The sequence below is a fragment of the Branchiostoma belcheri genome, unplaced genomic scaffold (genome assembly GCF_001625305.1).
Source record: "Branchiostoma belcheri isolate BF01 breed outbred unplaced genomic scaffold, Haploidv18h27 scaffold47, whole genome shotgun sequence".
Taxonomy (NCBI): Eukaryota; Metazoa; Chordata; class Leptocardii; order Amphioxiformes; family Branchiostomatidae; genus Branchiostoma; species Branchiostoma belcheri.
Genome location: NW_017804098.1, coordinates 1,755,820 through 1,769,221, shown reverse-complemented (window position 1 = coordinate 1,769,221; position 13,402 = coordinate 1,755,820). Strand labels below are relative to the sequence as shown.

Sequence of the window (13,402 nt, the reverse complement as noted above, 5' to 3'; positions counted from 1 at the left end):
GGTCACATAGCACCTAAGTCGTGCGTAATGACCCACACATTCAATTTTATGTGCCTAAGACCTTCAAAATGTATCAAATCTCATCATTGTTAGTATTTGCATACCTGTAATAAGATTAGTAAAGCTTTCGAGATTCAAAGTACTTGTTCTTGCATCTTTGTTCTCATATAGCTACTATTTAATTCATTTATTTGAGAACCTTTGGCAGTTTTGCACTGGGGTAAGTTTGGAATAGTCCACTTTTGCGTGGGAGGGAGATGGACTGAAATATGCTGTATTTGCTCCCAAGCAAATGTCGGCCTTTCTAGTTATATTGTTGCTTTTAGTTGAAGTTGTTTAGTGGCCTATTTCTTGGCTAACTTGATGCCATAAATGTTCAGTTATTTCTTTATGGTGGAAATATAGGGTTGTCTAAACAGTTACTTACTAAGTATTATCAGTGCGTGGAGCACGTGTTGTTTCAGCTGAGGTTACGTTGTAGCTGACATGTTGGTTTTGCTGAAAGTTATTTTAGCGGTTCCTCGCATAAATGCTTATCGATATGGAACATGTTTCTCGGTGAACTTGAGGTTTATCTTAGATTTCAATTCTTTCTTTGTAGGGAAAATATAGATGCGCCTTAACAGTTACATTACCATGTTGAGTAGTGTCGTGTTCAAATTACAACACACTACATAACAGCTGGAGTCATTATAAGAATTACAAACAAATTACATTACATTACCAAACCTATCAAAACATTAACATTACCTACACCTTGTAGGGTGAGGTGATATGGAGATATAGAGAAGGAAGATTAAGACATTCTGTACTTACAGTAAGGCTTCGGCTGGCGACTTGTCTTCAGAGAGAACCGACCACAATAGTGAAATAGAGACTCAGTGCAGGGAGATGATATAGATATTGAATAAACATATTCCACAGACGTCATAAATTCCCCCGCAAAGGTGTCTTGTCTGGTATTATATAGAAACAACAGGGTGTTTAACGCTGAAGTCCAAAAAATGGCCACATTGTTTTGTTCATAAGATAAAACGAAAAATCGGTTACAGCAGTGAAATACAAGATCTGTGAAGAAAAGTGGTTTCGTAAAGAATTTTTTTGTAGAAACATGTTTATCAATTTAGAATTTTAAACGTGAAGCTGTCCCTCCCTTGGGAGGAGTTAAAGTGGACTGATCCAACTTCTTTGTCTGTGGATGTGGGTGTAGGTTTGAAAGCCAGTAGACAATATGTGTATGATTAACCTAGTAGTGATATTGAGGTTTTTCGAGCAGGTAGACTATTCATGTATGATGAACTTTTCTTTCTACTCCCACGTACTTCTCATCAACGAAGATGGTCTCAAGCTTTTGGTGTTGTACCCTTGAGAAAGGATCTTTACACGTGTTTCGATTGTTAGCTCAGCTGAATATGAGTACCTAGCTTTGGTCAGGGACTCTCAAGCAAATATGATTTTAATGGGATTGGTTAATTGCTGTAACATCTAATTATTTTGTAGAAAAGTGAAACACCAATATTTTAAAGGAAGGTAGCACAGACTGTTTTTCTTCCCTTTTTCGTGAATTACGTAAAGTTTTTATTCATATTAACACATGTCCATACATAAAAAGCTCCAATAACACATTGGTAACACAGCCAGTTGCCAAAGACATGTCAAAGTATATATTCGAACACCTAAATGCAAACGATTAATTTATATTTTTGATGCGTCTAGACAAACCCTGTATCACAAACATGATCTGTTCCCATATTTTCTATTGTACAAAAAAGCGAGAAGAAGTTTACCACTCTATATTAGCTCAGTAACTAGAACACTTTGTATTAGCCTAGTATAGTATCCTTGTATGTTCCTTATGTATGTACATGTATGTCTAAGTCAATCAGTGTATCTTTTGTTTACACTTTTCTACATATGTTTGTTATGTGTCTGTTAGTCTTGACCTGTACCTAGCCCGTCGTGGCATGAACGTACATATGAAGGTATTTCATTTCATTAACGTTATAGTTCAGTCCATACCATGGTATGGATGAAATATATTGTGTTCTCTCATGTTTCTTCCTCTCCTGCCAAACAGTCAAAGAGATTCAACTCCGCCATCATTCAGCCAAATGACTTGAAATTTGGCATGGAGGTAGAGTGGGCCAATACCCGCAGCCGTTTTTTCCATTTTTTTGATACATGCCTTAGAAAAATTTTCATGGAGGTTTTTTGGGGCATTTTTCGACAAAAAAAAGGATTTTTGGATCCTGAGCCCTGGTTTTACAACCAAATGATCTGAAATTCGGTATAAGGGTACCTTGAACATGTGTCTACAGAATAGCAGTCACATATTTGGCATACACCACTTCCAAATGACTCATTTAGGGGACTTTAATGACTATTTTAGGCCAAAAAAGGACCAAAAGTGCTATACCCGTTCCACGTTCTACCTAAAGAATGGTCCGTTCCATCTGCCGTTGGCCATGGAACATTTGTTCCATTGCGGGTTACCTGAGGTCACATTGCACGTAAGTCGTGCGTAATGACCCACACATTCAATTTTATGTGCCTAAGACCTTCAAAATGTATCAAATCTCATCATTGTTAGTTTTTGCATACCTGTAATAAGATTAATAAGCTTTCAAGATTCAAAGTGCTTGTTCTTGCATCTTTGTTCTCTGCTATTTAATTCATTTATCTGAGAACCTTTGCCAGTTTTGCACTGGGGTAAGTTTGGAATAGTCCACTTTTGCGTGGGAGGGAGGTGGACTGAAATATGCTGTATTTGCTCCCAAGCAAATGTCGGCCTTTCTAGTTCGAAGTAAAATTTATGACACACATATGGCACAAAAAAATACACAATACCATATGCTGTTTTACAACAAGAGGCATTAGTAGTAGAACGCATACAAAAATCTATGACAATTTCTGTTGTGTGCTTTCGGATTTGCAATATTCTAAACCTAGCTACATCCTTATGTTTTATATTGTTGTTTCATCTCCTAAAAATTTGTGTACATTGTTGTTTGTATGCATATTCAAGAGTGCGCCAAGAAAGCAGCTTTATTCAATCTGCAGTCCCTAAGAAGATCAACAGGAAGCGCTGCAGCTCCATACAACTCGTTCAAAAATCATGGAACGATATAACATGTGTGAACGAAATAATTTAATTAGACATTGCAGCAAATGGAGGGATCTTTCAAATATGGAAAGAATGTAATGTGTAATTTAGCGTGTGTGTGTGTGTACACTCTTATTTTACTGTTGTCTTTGTATATTTTTGTTGTTTTGTCGAATAAAGTTTTGAAATAAAATTTAAAAAAAAAACATGTGTACTAGATACTCGTTCTTGTGAGACAATGAACTGAAATTGTGAGACAATGTTTTTTTACTGATCCAGAATCCTGTCGACAATTTTGTAGTCACCAGGGACATTTTGTCAGACAAGTATCGTTTATTCTTTTCCAACCAATAATTAAAGCAGCTGCTGACCTATTTACATGTTGATTGGTTGTCTGGATAACAAGGTTGTCTGAAGCAGTACATCTGGTTACACCACTTTCCCGACAAGTCCTATAAACTGATATAAACCAGCGCCCAGACCAGACTTTCACTCTGTCCAGCGACCTTTGACAACTACAGGTGAGTCCCGCTCTTTTTCGTCCATAGTTTGTCTGTTAATACCGGTATTTTATAGAAAATGTAAAACTGAATACTGTTTAGAACAATACCTAGAACATTGTGACTTCGATCAGTTCGCTATTAGTAAAATTAGAATCAGTGCCCACTCCTTGGAGTCGAAAAATGGCAATATATGAAAGTACCTGTGTCGGAGAGGATATGGAAATATTGCTCCTCAAATGCAGTGGAAGACGAAATTCATTCCATCTCTAACTGTCCATTTTAGGACGACATCAGAAAACAATTATTTACCACCGTGTCCAAAATGCTCCCTTACTTCCCCCACTATTCCCTACCACAAGAAAACAATTTTACTACTAAAATCAAAGAACCCACATATTATAGAAGAAGTGGGTAAATTCGTCTTCCATTGCCTAAAAAGAAGAAGTCAAACCCAGTAAAACTAGTACCATGTATGTTGTAGAATGTAGTATAATGTTAGACGTAGATATAGTCTCACACACCACTGTATTTTATTTCTTATATTGTTTTAACTGCAATTAGCCCTCGGGCATGTATTTGCAATAAACTTTTCACTATCGACACTTTGTTAATTCATCCAAACTCATATCCGTATGGAATGAGGATTTGCTTTAGAAGTTTGCACATATTTATCATATTATTCTATAAAGTCAGTTCGTATTACATGTCGTCGTCCACTCATGAAATGTGAGTATGAATCAGTACATGTATCTTTTTATAAATATGTAGTTCATGGTAGTCTTGATGTTGTTGTCGACCCATGAAATGTTATTATGGATTCAGATATTCTAAGATTTAGTATTATAGATTCAGGTATTCTAAGATTGCACATATACATTTCCTGACACCAGAGACCTGTGTCTATCACTGGACACATATATAACTAGTACTGTGGCTAATGTTTGTTCAAAGTAAATTCTGTCAAATTTAAACGTTTCTTGGTCGTTCTTCTTTGCTACTTTCATTGTCTAAAGCTTGTTTTACATCATTGGTGCGGTCCAGTCCAGACTGACTAAACCGTGCCTGTTGAATACCCTCTTTTTGCATCTTTCTTTTTTTAACGGAGTGGTTCAATGCAAGGCCTATACGACCACTTCTCGGCATTGAACTAGAAATATGAGAGAAACATGGCTATGTCAAGAGATGGCAGTGAACGTTTGATTTGAAAGCCTGTAGATTGTAAGTTGGTGGGAAACACTTGTCAGGGAGAGAATTCCAAAGCTTGGCCGTACGGGGAAAGAAACTGTCACTAAAAAGATTTTGAACAAGGAACATGGCCTCCTGTTGATTTTGCGTTACAGAATTCTGTACAGTTCTCAGACAACAGCACCATGGTGAAGGAAAATGGTACTAACGGCGATCTGACTCACGGAAACCACGAGGAGATATTCAAAGGAGACGGGATCAGCGCCTACGCTCGTCCAGATCTTCACCAAGTAGGTTTTTTTATGTTTACCGAAGGAAAACATATTGTTTTTGCCCAGTTTCTTCCTCTTCTTCTTCTTCTTCTCCAAACAGTGACCTCTGACCTGACCAATGACATGATTTGTTGACGTCTGCCATCATGGTGACTGGTGTTGGGTTACATAATGTTGCAATTTCATGGTCTGCTCTTCTCCTGTCGCCATATACCAGTAGTACATGTATGTGAATGTGTTTGAGTAAAAATTAACAGAGCAGACCATGTCCGAAGGTAAACATTATGCATTTGCTTTGCAAATGTTAATCTCTAGTTCATAATAATGTTTGTCTTTTTATCAATGCCAATGTATATGGGTATATTTCTATATGTGGGGTCCAAGACAACATCTATTTTGTGCAATCTAGACAGTTTTACTAGTTGTCTGTTTTAAATGGCAGACACAATGTCAGAATTACGTATAGGGCAGACAGTACTATTAAATTTAAATCTGGCCATAGGAACAAATGCCTAAATACACTAAAAGAAGTCCTCATGAAAGTATTTTCCCATCCTTCAATCTCAAAAATTCTTCTGCACCAGGTAGCCACAAGGGTCTGCTTCACAAATATAGAAAGGAAACAAGGGGTCGACCTGGTCAAATTCCCGCTACAGCTGATGATAGTAAACAGACCCTACTTTTGACCTAATTTTCTAATGTATCCATCCGCCCTAAGGGCATCACATCACTCAGGTCTCTCATTATGCCCACTAAACTGGTGAAATGAACAAAATTTGATCGAAGTAGGAAAGTTTAGACCCTACCTGTTCCTTCTAGCCAAAAAATCTCCAAGCTGGACCAAAATTTTCAAGAAAAAAGGATTTTCAAAGATATTAACTAGGAACTACCATTTTTGGGCCTCTACTGTGCAACGCAATTGTGGTGTCTGCCCTATAGATGCCGACTGTCCCAGTATTTGGGTGACTCCGTTTTCATTTAATGATATGCTTTATGTTTAATGATATGTTTTCATCCATAAAATGATATAGTGATTATACCTAACGCCCCATTCCTGTTGTTTTTTAGGGTCTCCTGGAGGACAGGGTACGGACGGACTTCTATAAGAACACCATCCTCAAGAACAAAGACCTGTTTGAGGGAAAAGTTGTCTTAGACATCGGCTGTGGTCTGGGCATGATGTCTTTGTTTGCTGCTCAAGCGGGCGCAAGGAAGGTCATCGGGGTAAGACAGCAACATATTTCTTTTTGTTTATGATACACGATTATTGCTTTTATATATAATCCATCTAGCATTGAACTTGCTATTCTATGTATATTTTGTTAATTTTATTTTTCTTCTAATTTGCGTGCATGTCGATAACCAAGAATATGTATCTTGCTTGTAATATGAATTTAGACGGAATATTCATTGGTATTTTCACGCATGTGGCACATTTGTTTATTTGTTTATTATGATTTTTCACAAAGTGAAAGGGAGGGCAAAACAGGTGCATACGCACCTTTACAAGTTGCCCTCCCCCATACAAAAACACATAATATTATACAACATCAAAATTTACATAGTCAATAACAAGTAAGAAATATATCAATATATAAGGTTAAGCATAATTCAAATACATGTATATCTAATAAGTAGTTATAATATATTGTGTTGATGAAATAAGACTTAGTGCGCGGTCTAGAAGCAATACAAGAGGTACACCCACAAGAAGTGGTCCAAGTACATGGCAGGTCAAGACTGTAATGTGTGTGAAATCTGTTGTGGGTGGCATTTTATAGAATGAGGTGTGAATCAAACTACAACATTAAAATTGATGTCCTGTGTCTTTTGTAGTTAGAAGAAAGTGCCGTGGCGGAGCAAGCCATGGGAATCGTGAAGGAGAATGGACTTGAGGACGGTGAGTGTTTGATGCTATGAGAATATGCATGCAGGTGGTTGTCTGCAACATACTTTTTGTCGCTAGATGGCGCTTTGCCAAACAACGTGATTACATCCCACCATACACCATACCTGATGAAGCTACTGATCCAATATTTAAATTCTAATTACGTTTACCGAAGGAAAAAAAAATAGTTTTTGCTCCGTTTCTTCCTCTTCTTCTTCTCCAAACAGTGACCTCTAACCTGACCAATGACATGATTTGTTGATGTCTGTCACCATGGTGACTGGTGTTGGGTTACATAATGTTGCAATTTCATGGTCTGCTCTGCTCCTGTCACCATATACTATTAGTACTATGTACAATGTATTTGAATGTGTTTGAGTAAGAATAAACACAATGTATTTGAATGTTTTTGAGTAAGAATTAACAGAGCAGACCATGTCCGAAGGTAAACATTATGCATATGCTTTGCAAATGTTACTTCTCTAGTGTTTGGTTAACATTTTCAAAAAAATCTATCTTTCATCTAGTGATCACCATAGTAAACGCCAAGGTTCAGGAGATAGAACTGGCAGGAGTAGAGAAGGTGGACATCATCATTAGTGAGATCATGGGAGTGGGGCTGATCCACGAAGTCGGCATACGTTCACTCATCCATGCAAGAAACAGGTTCCTGGTGAGTTTTTCGTTTGTTTGTTTGTTTGTTTGTTTGTTTGTTTGTTTTCAGGTTCCTTCGTTTTATTCATTTCAAGAAAAAGAAAATCATGGCACAAACAAAAATTCGAGACGCACATACATGACAAGAAAACTGATACATAAAACCAGTAGACGATAAACAATAGTGTTTGTTTGTTTATTTATTTGTTGGTTGGTTGGTTGGTTGGTTGGTTGGTTGGTTGGTTGGTTGGTTATAATACATGGCAGAAAACCAGTCACGGCAGGTATTTTATGGCCCTTTGTTATGCCAGAATTTTTCGGAAATTATTATGTGTAGATTGGATCATACTTTAAACAATGATTTGAGGTCACCAAGAATATATACCATGCACATTGTGTAGAACATTGCTATGATCAGTTCTGAAAACAGAAAGTGCTATGTCGTTAATCTTTTCTAGTTTTTTATGGCCCTTTGTTATACCAGGAATTTTTGGAAAGTATTATGTGTAGATTTGATAATATTTTAACCAATAATTTGAGGTCACCAAGACTATACACCATGCACATTGTGTAGAACATTGCTATGATCAGTTCTAAAAAAAAAGAAAAGAAAGTGCTATATCGTCAATATGTTCTCTTCAAGTTCTTTTTATATATTTAGATTTAGACTATTCAAACAAAAAGAACCAAACTGTTCATGCATATAAACTCAGAACATACGTATACAACATTTTATTACTTTGTGCAATCAAATGACGGAGTGCTTAAAATTGCATGAATGTGTCTACTCTCTCTGTGATTTTGTCATCGATAAATGCTGATATATTCAAATGATATTAATTCTTGAATAGCAAAGTTCTTTTTATCACAACCATTTATTTTTCACTAGCCGACGTTTCGATGACCGTCTGTCATCTTCATCAGGGCAATTCTGACTGGTTTACTGTGCACTGACGCTAGATGTTACTTGGTGCATAGTGCACTAACGGTGTTACATGTCAGTACAGTGCAGTGTTAGTGCACAGTAAACCAGTCAAAATTGCCCTGATGAAGATGACAGACGGTCATCGAAACGTCGGCTCGTGAAAAATAAATGGTTGTGATAGAGAACTTTGCTATTCAGTCGTTTACCAACCTGATGAAATTATTTACGGAGATATTAATTCTTTTATCCTTTATATTGTAGAAACCTGGTGGTATGCTTCTGCCTGACAAGAACAACTTGTACATCTGTGGTGTGGAGGCCGCAAAGCTACACGACAGGCATATTGGATGTATGTAATGATTCTTATTGCGTATTCACACACAAAGAACTAATCCCTCAATTGCGTGTAAAACACTCAAGGCCACAGCAAGTAATTTTTAAGGATGACATCAGCACGTGCATCAATTTTCGGCTGATTTTGGAAAAAAAATTTTGTTGCCTTCTGACAGTGGTCAACATGCCGAAAATGGGCAAAGATGCCTGCTGCCATGCAGATAACTACGAAGAGAGGAAACAAGAAAAGGCTCTGATTTAATGTTTTGTTTCTCACTTTGATGCAGTGATATGTGATACTGGCTGTGTATATGTGATGTTCCCACTGAATCAAAACCATTTGTAACATGATTGAGTCAAAATTTTAAAATGTAGGAACCTTGTTTTTTCGCCCCGTCTTGTTTTTTTTCGCCCGCTCGCATTATATTTGGAGTCTGCGGAAGATGTCATCCATAAAATTTACTTGCTGTGGCCTAATCTTGAAATACTATCATACAATGTACGATAGACAAAAGGCACAAAAACATTATACACTAGTGTTAATCTTTTGAGGTACTGACATAGCATAACATGTACTTATATCGTGTGTATGTTATCTAATTGTACGGATTGATACAATAAAACAATTGCGGCTAATTTTATGTAACCAAAATTGTAGTGTTTTAAGGATAACGCAATGAAATCATGTGGGGTCGTGTGGCGTATCGGCAGCGTTCCCGACTCGGAACCAGAGGCCCCGGGTTCGAATCCTGACATGCCACCGATCTTGTTCCCTTGGGAAAGGCACTTTACACGACTTTCCTCACTTCGCTCAGGTGTAAATGAATATTGTACTGTCCCTGTGTTGGTGGCGGCATTAATATAAGTTGAAAAAATTTGAGTGTGCCGTCACCACGTCTTGTGATTACATGTTTCGGAATATAAAAAAAAAATCATGTCTGGTTGCAGATTGGAACGACGTCTATGGGTTTGATTTCTCCGAGATGGGAAAGCACGCCAAGTCCTACGCTTGGCACGTGCCTCTGAAAGAAAACCAAGTCGTCACCGAACCAGCACTTCTCAAGGTGAGTTTCTGGAAGTTGTAATACATGTATTGCATTCCCGGAAATTGCAAGCATTATATTGCATTCCCGGAAATTGCAAGCATAATATTGCATTTCTGGAAAATGTAAGCATTGTATTGCATTTCCGGAAATTGTAACCATTATGTTTCCTGAAATTCTAAGCCTTGTATTGTATTCCCTGTATGAAAAATGTCATGGAAAATGTTTTTTTTTTTGTCTGTGATAAAAACACGTGAAAAAAATATCACCCCACGTTTATATGTCACATTTTAACGTTATTTTTTTCTCAGGAATATGATTGGTCCACCTGTACTGAGGATGATGTCTACTTCTCCACGCCTTTCACTCTCAAGTGCAAGAAGAACGACAAGATTCACTCCCTCGCCATCTACTTTGATATTCATTTCAACAACTCGGACGTACTGTCTACAGGTACTGTGTACAGGCTTTTCTATCATCTTGACATAAGAGTTCGAAATTCGTCTGTGTTGGTACATACCATTATGGGTAAGGGTTTGGAACGGGCAAAATTCTGATGCACATCCAACGTCCAACAACATTTAGAGTGGGGTCGTGTGGCGTAGCAGCAGTGTGCGCGACTCGGAACCTAGAGGTCCCGGGTTCGAGTCCTGACATGCCACCGATCTTGTGCCCTTGGGAAAGGCACTTTACACGACTTTTCTCACTTCGCTCAGGTGAAAATGAGTGTATTTGTCCCCTGTGTTGGTGGCGGCATTAATATAAGTTGAAAAAACTTGAGTGTGCCGTCACCACGTCTTGTTGGAATATAAAAAAAAGACATCCAACAAAAACCGTGAAAAATCCGGGTTTCGCGCAAGCACAGTGCGTTCTGCCAATGTGCTAAATCTTGTTAATCTTTTGGGCTAATAGATTTTGTTTTCCTGGTCAACTCATTTGTGTAGTTAAATGAAGCTGCCTTCTCGTTTGAAACATTTCTCGTGCTTACTAATCTCAGGTTTAGTTGTGCTTACTAACTCAATCATAGTAAAACGTTAAACTTTATTCCAACACACAGTTTACGGAGAGATCAAATTTTCAGCGACCACTGTCGCCTTCATCAGGATAGTTAATGACCAATCACTTCACGTGATCTCGCGAGAGTTACGGTTTACAAGCACGTGACCTTATTCACACGAGACTTTACTGATACGTGACGTAAGCAATTGATAAAAAAAAACTCAATCATGTTTTCTCTCCCTAATATGACCAGGTCCAGAGGCGAAATCCACTCACTGGGGACAGCTAGCTTTCCATCTGGGGGAAGCACTGGACGTGAAGGAGGGAGACGAGATTCAAGGCTCCTTGTCCGTCAAACCATGCGGGGTAAAGACATACTGTCCTCGTTTGTCGTTTCTTCTGGTCCTGAGCGACCAAATCCCCTGGCATGTTATTTGTCTATTTGGCCAATTTCTACTCTTTTCGGTCGCCTATGAAGCATGTTAGATAGTCTCTACCAGACAAACTACGCTGGCTATATATAGGAGAACATTTGCCAGGGGAGTTTGGTCGCCTTATACGGGAAAGAAACTACCTCCCCGCGACCGGACTCTCTTGACCCATTTTATTCTCTTTTTTTGCCGAATTTTACGATCCGTATTCCCGTAGAAAGGCCTGGTGGAAGCTACATGTTAGAGGCTACGTGCCTTGTTGCCTTGACAAGAAATGAGCTACACACACATTTAGATAGCTATATTACGCACACAACTGAGAACATGTTAGATTTATTTTTCACAACCTCACGCCCCTTTCCATATCGTGCAACAGATATCATTTTCGAACTTGACGTAGAAATGCATTATTATTTTATTATGTGATGATAGTATATTAGACTTTTTTTTTGATTCGTGGGAGAATATTTCTTATTAATGAACATTTTCATATATTCGTTCTGTGTCTACAGGAGAGAGACCTGGAGTTCCAGTTGAAGATCAACTACAAGGAGACGTCTTCGACCCAGACTTACTACCACTACTGTCCGGTATCCCCCAACGGATCACATATCATGTACACTACTGACTAGTGATTCCATCCGTACTGACTAGTAACTGTTCAGTGTCACCCAACGGATCACCTATCATGTACACTACTGACTAGTAACTGTTCAGTGTCACCCAACGGATCACCTATCATGTACACTACTGACTAGTAACTGTTCAGTATCACCCAACGGATCACCTATCATGTACACTACTGACTAGTAACTGTTCAGTATCACCCAACGGATCACCTATCATGTACACTACTGACTAGTAACTGTTCAGTATCCCCCAACGAATCACATACCATGTACACTACTGACTAGTAACTGTTCAGTATCCCCCAACGGATCATATATCATGTACACTACTGACTAGTAACTGTTCAGTATCCCCCAACGGATCACATATCATGTACACTACTGACTAGTACCTGTTCAGTATCCCCCAACGGATCACATATCATGTACACTACTGACTAGTAACTGTACAGTATCTCACGTATGATAACATACGGTTTGTAAGGTTCATTGGTGATGTAAGAAATCCCATCATAGCTGAACCACCGATCAGTTTTCTTTTTGTTGAAATAAACTTTGCTATTTGCGGTAAAACGTACCTTTGCATCTTATTCTATTGAAATATGATAAATAGTTACTTTCTTGTCAGGAAGGCCAATCATGACTTTTATTATGTCATTTATGCCCTCATGACAACATCACCTATAAAATAAAACAAAGCATTTTCAAATACTTTTTAGAATCAAAATATTTCTTTCGTTCATGTCGACGTTTCAATGATATACTGTTCATTGGCATATACTGGCTATATATCCGTTCACTGACTTGTATTGTACTTTTAATTGTGCTGAATAGCATGAATAAAAATCAGCATTCTAGGATTCGGGTTTCTAGAAAGACTCGGGTGAGCAGTCAAGCATTCAGTATCAGAACTGTTAGCAACTGGAACCGCCAACACCTATTCTCAGAGATTCAAATGATAACAAGAGTTCCACGATCTCATACCTTCGCCAAGTGATGTTAACCCTTGCGGTTGATGAATTATACAATTTTAATCATTGATTTTGCAAATAAGAGCCTCATTTGCATGGATTATATCAGTTGATCATATTCTCCACCCAATGACAGTCTTATCTTAATAAAAAGGCTATTTTAGCACTTCCTCATAAATTATGCATATCTGAGTTATGCTGCACAAACGGACAGACGGACGGACAACGCTACTAAAAAACATTACCTTCTTGGCGAAGGTAATAAGGAAATCGGTATGATATTTACACATACTGCTTCACGCTATCACATTTGAATCAGCATTTCATACTTAGGTCATTAAAAACTGAAAATATCTTTAACTGCTCAGTTCAGAAACGTCAGACTAAATAAATTGTATCAAGTTTTTGTCAACTTGTCGTTTTCTTATTTGTCAACCTGTTGCGTATATGTACCCTGCCACAAGCG

General features: G+C 38.0%; 1 protein-coding gene across 1 annotated transcript in view; it reads left to right on the top strand.

Moving 5' to 3' along the window:
* The first annotated feature begins 4,952 nt into the window (after positions 1 to 4,952).
* Positions 4,953 to 13,402, top strand: part of LOC109479205 (protein arginine N-methyltransferase 1-like) — an 8,882-nt gene continuing 432 nt past the window's right edge. The window contains exons 1-8 of the mRNA XM_019781098.1: positions 4,953 to 5,081; positions 6,132 to 6,287; positions 6,900 to 6,963; positions 7,479 to 7,624; positions 8,792 to 8,879; positions 9,812 to 9,927; positions 10,218 to 10,359; positions 11,159 to 11,271. Coding sequence (XP_019636657.1) covers positions 4,977 to 5,081; positions 6,132 to 6,287; positions 6,900 to 6,963; positions 7,479 to 7,624; positions 8,792 to 8,879; positions 9,812 to 9,927; positions 10,218 to 10,359; positions 11,159 to 11,271 — 930 coding nt within the window. The 5' untranslated portion in view covers positions 4,953 to 4,976. The remainder of the gene's footprint in view (positions 5,082 to 6,131; positions 6,288 to 6,899; positions 6,964 to 7,478; positions 7,625 to 8,791; positions 8,880 to 9,811; positions 9,928 to 10,217; positions 10,360 to 11,158; positions 11,272 to 13,402) is intronic.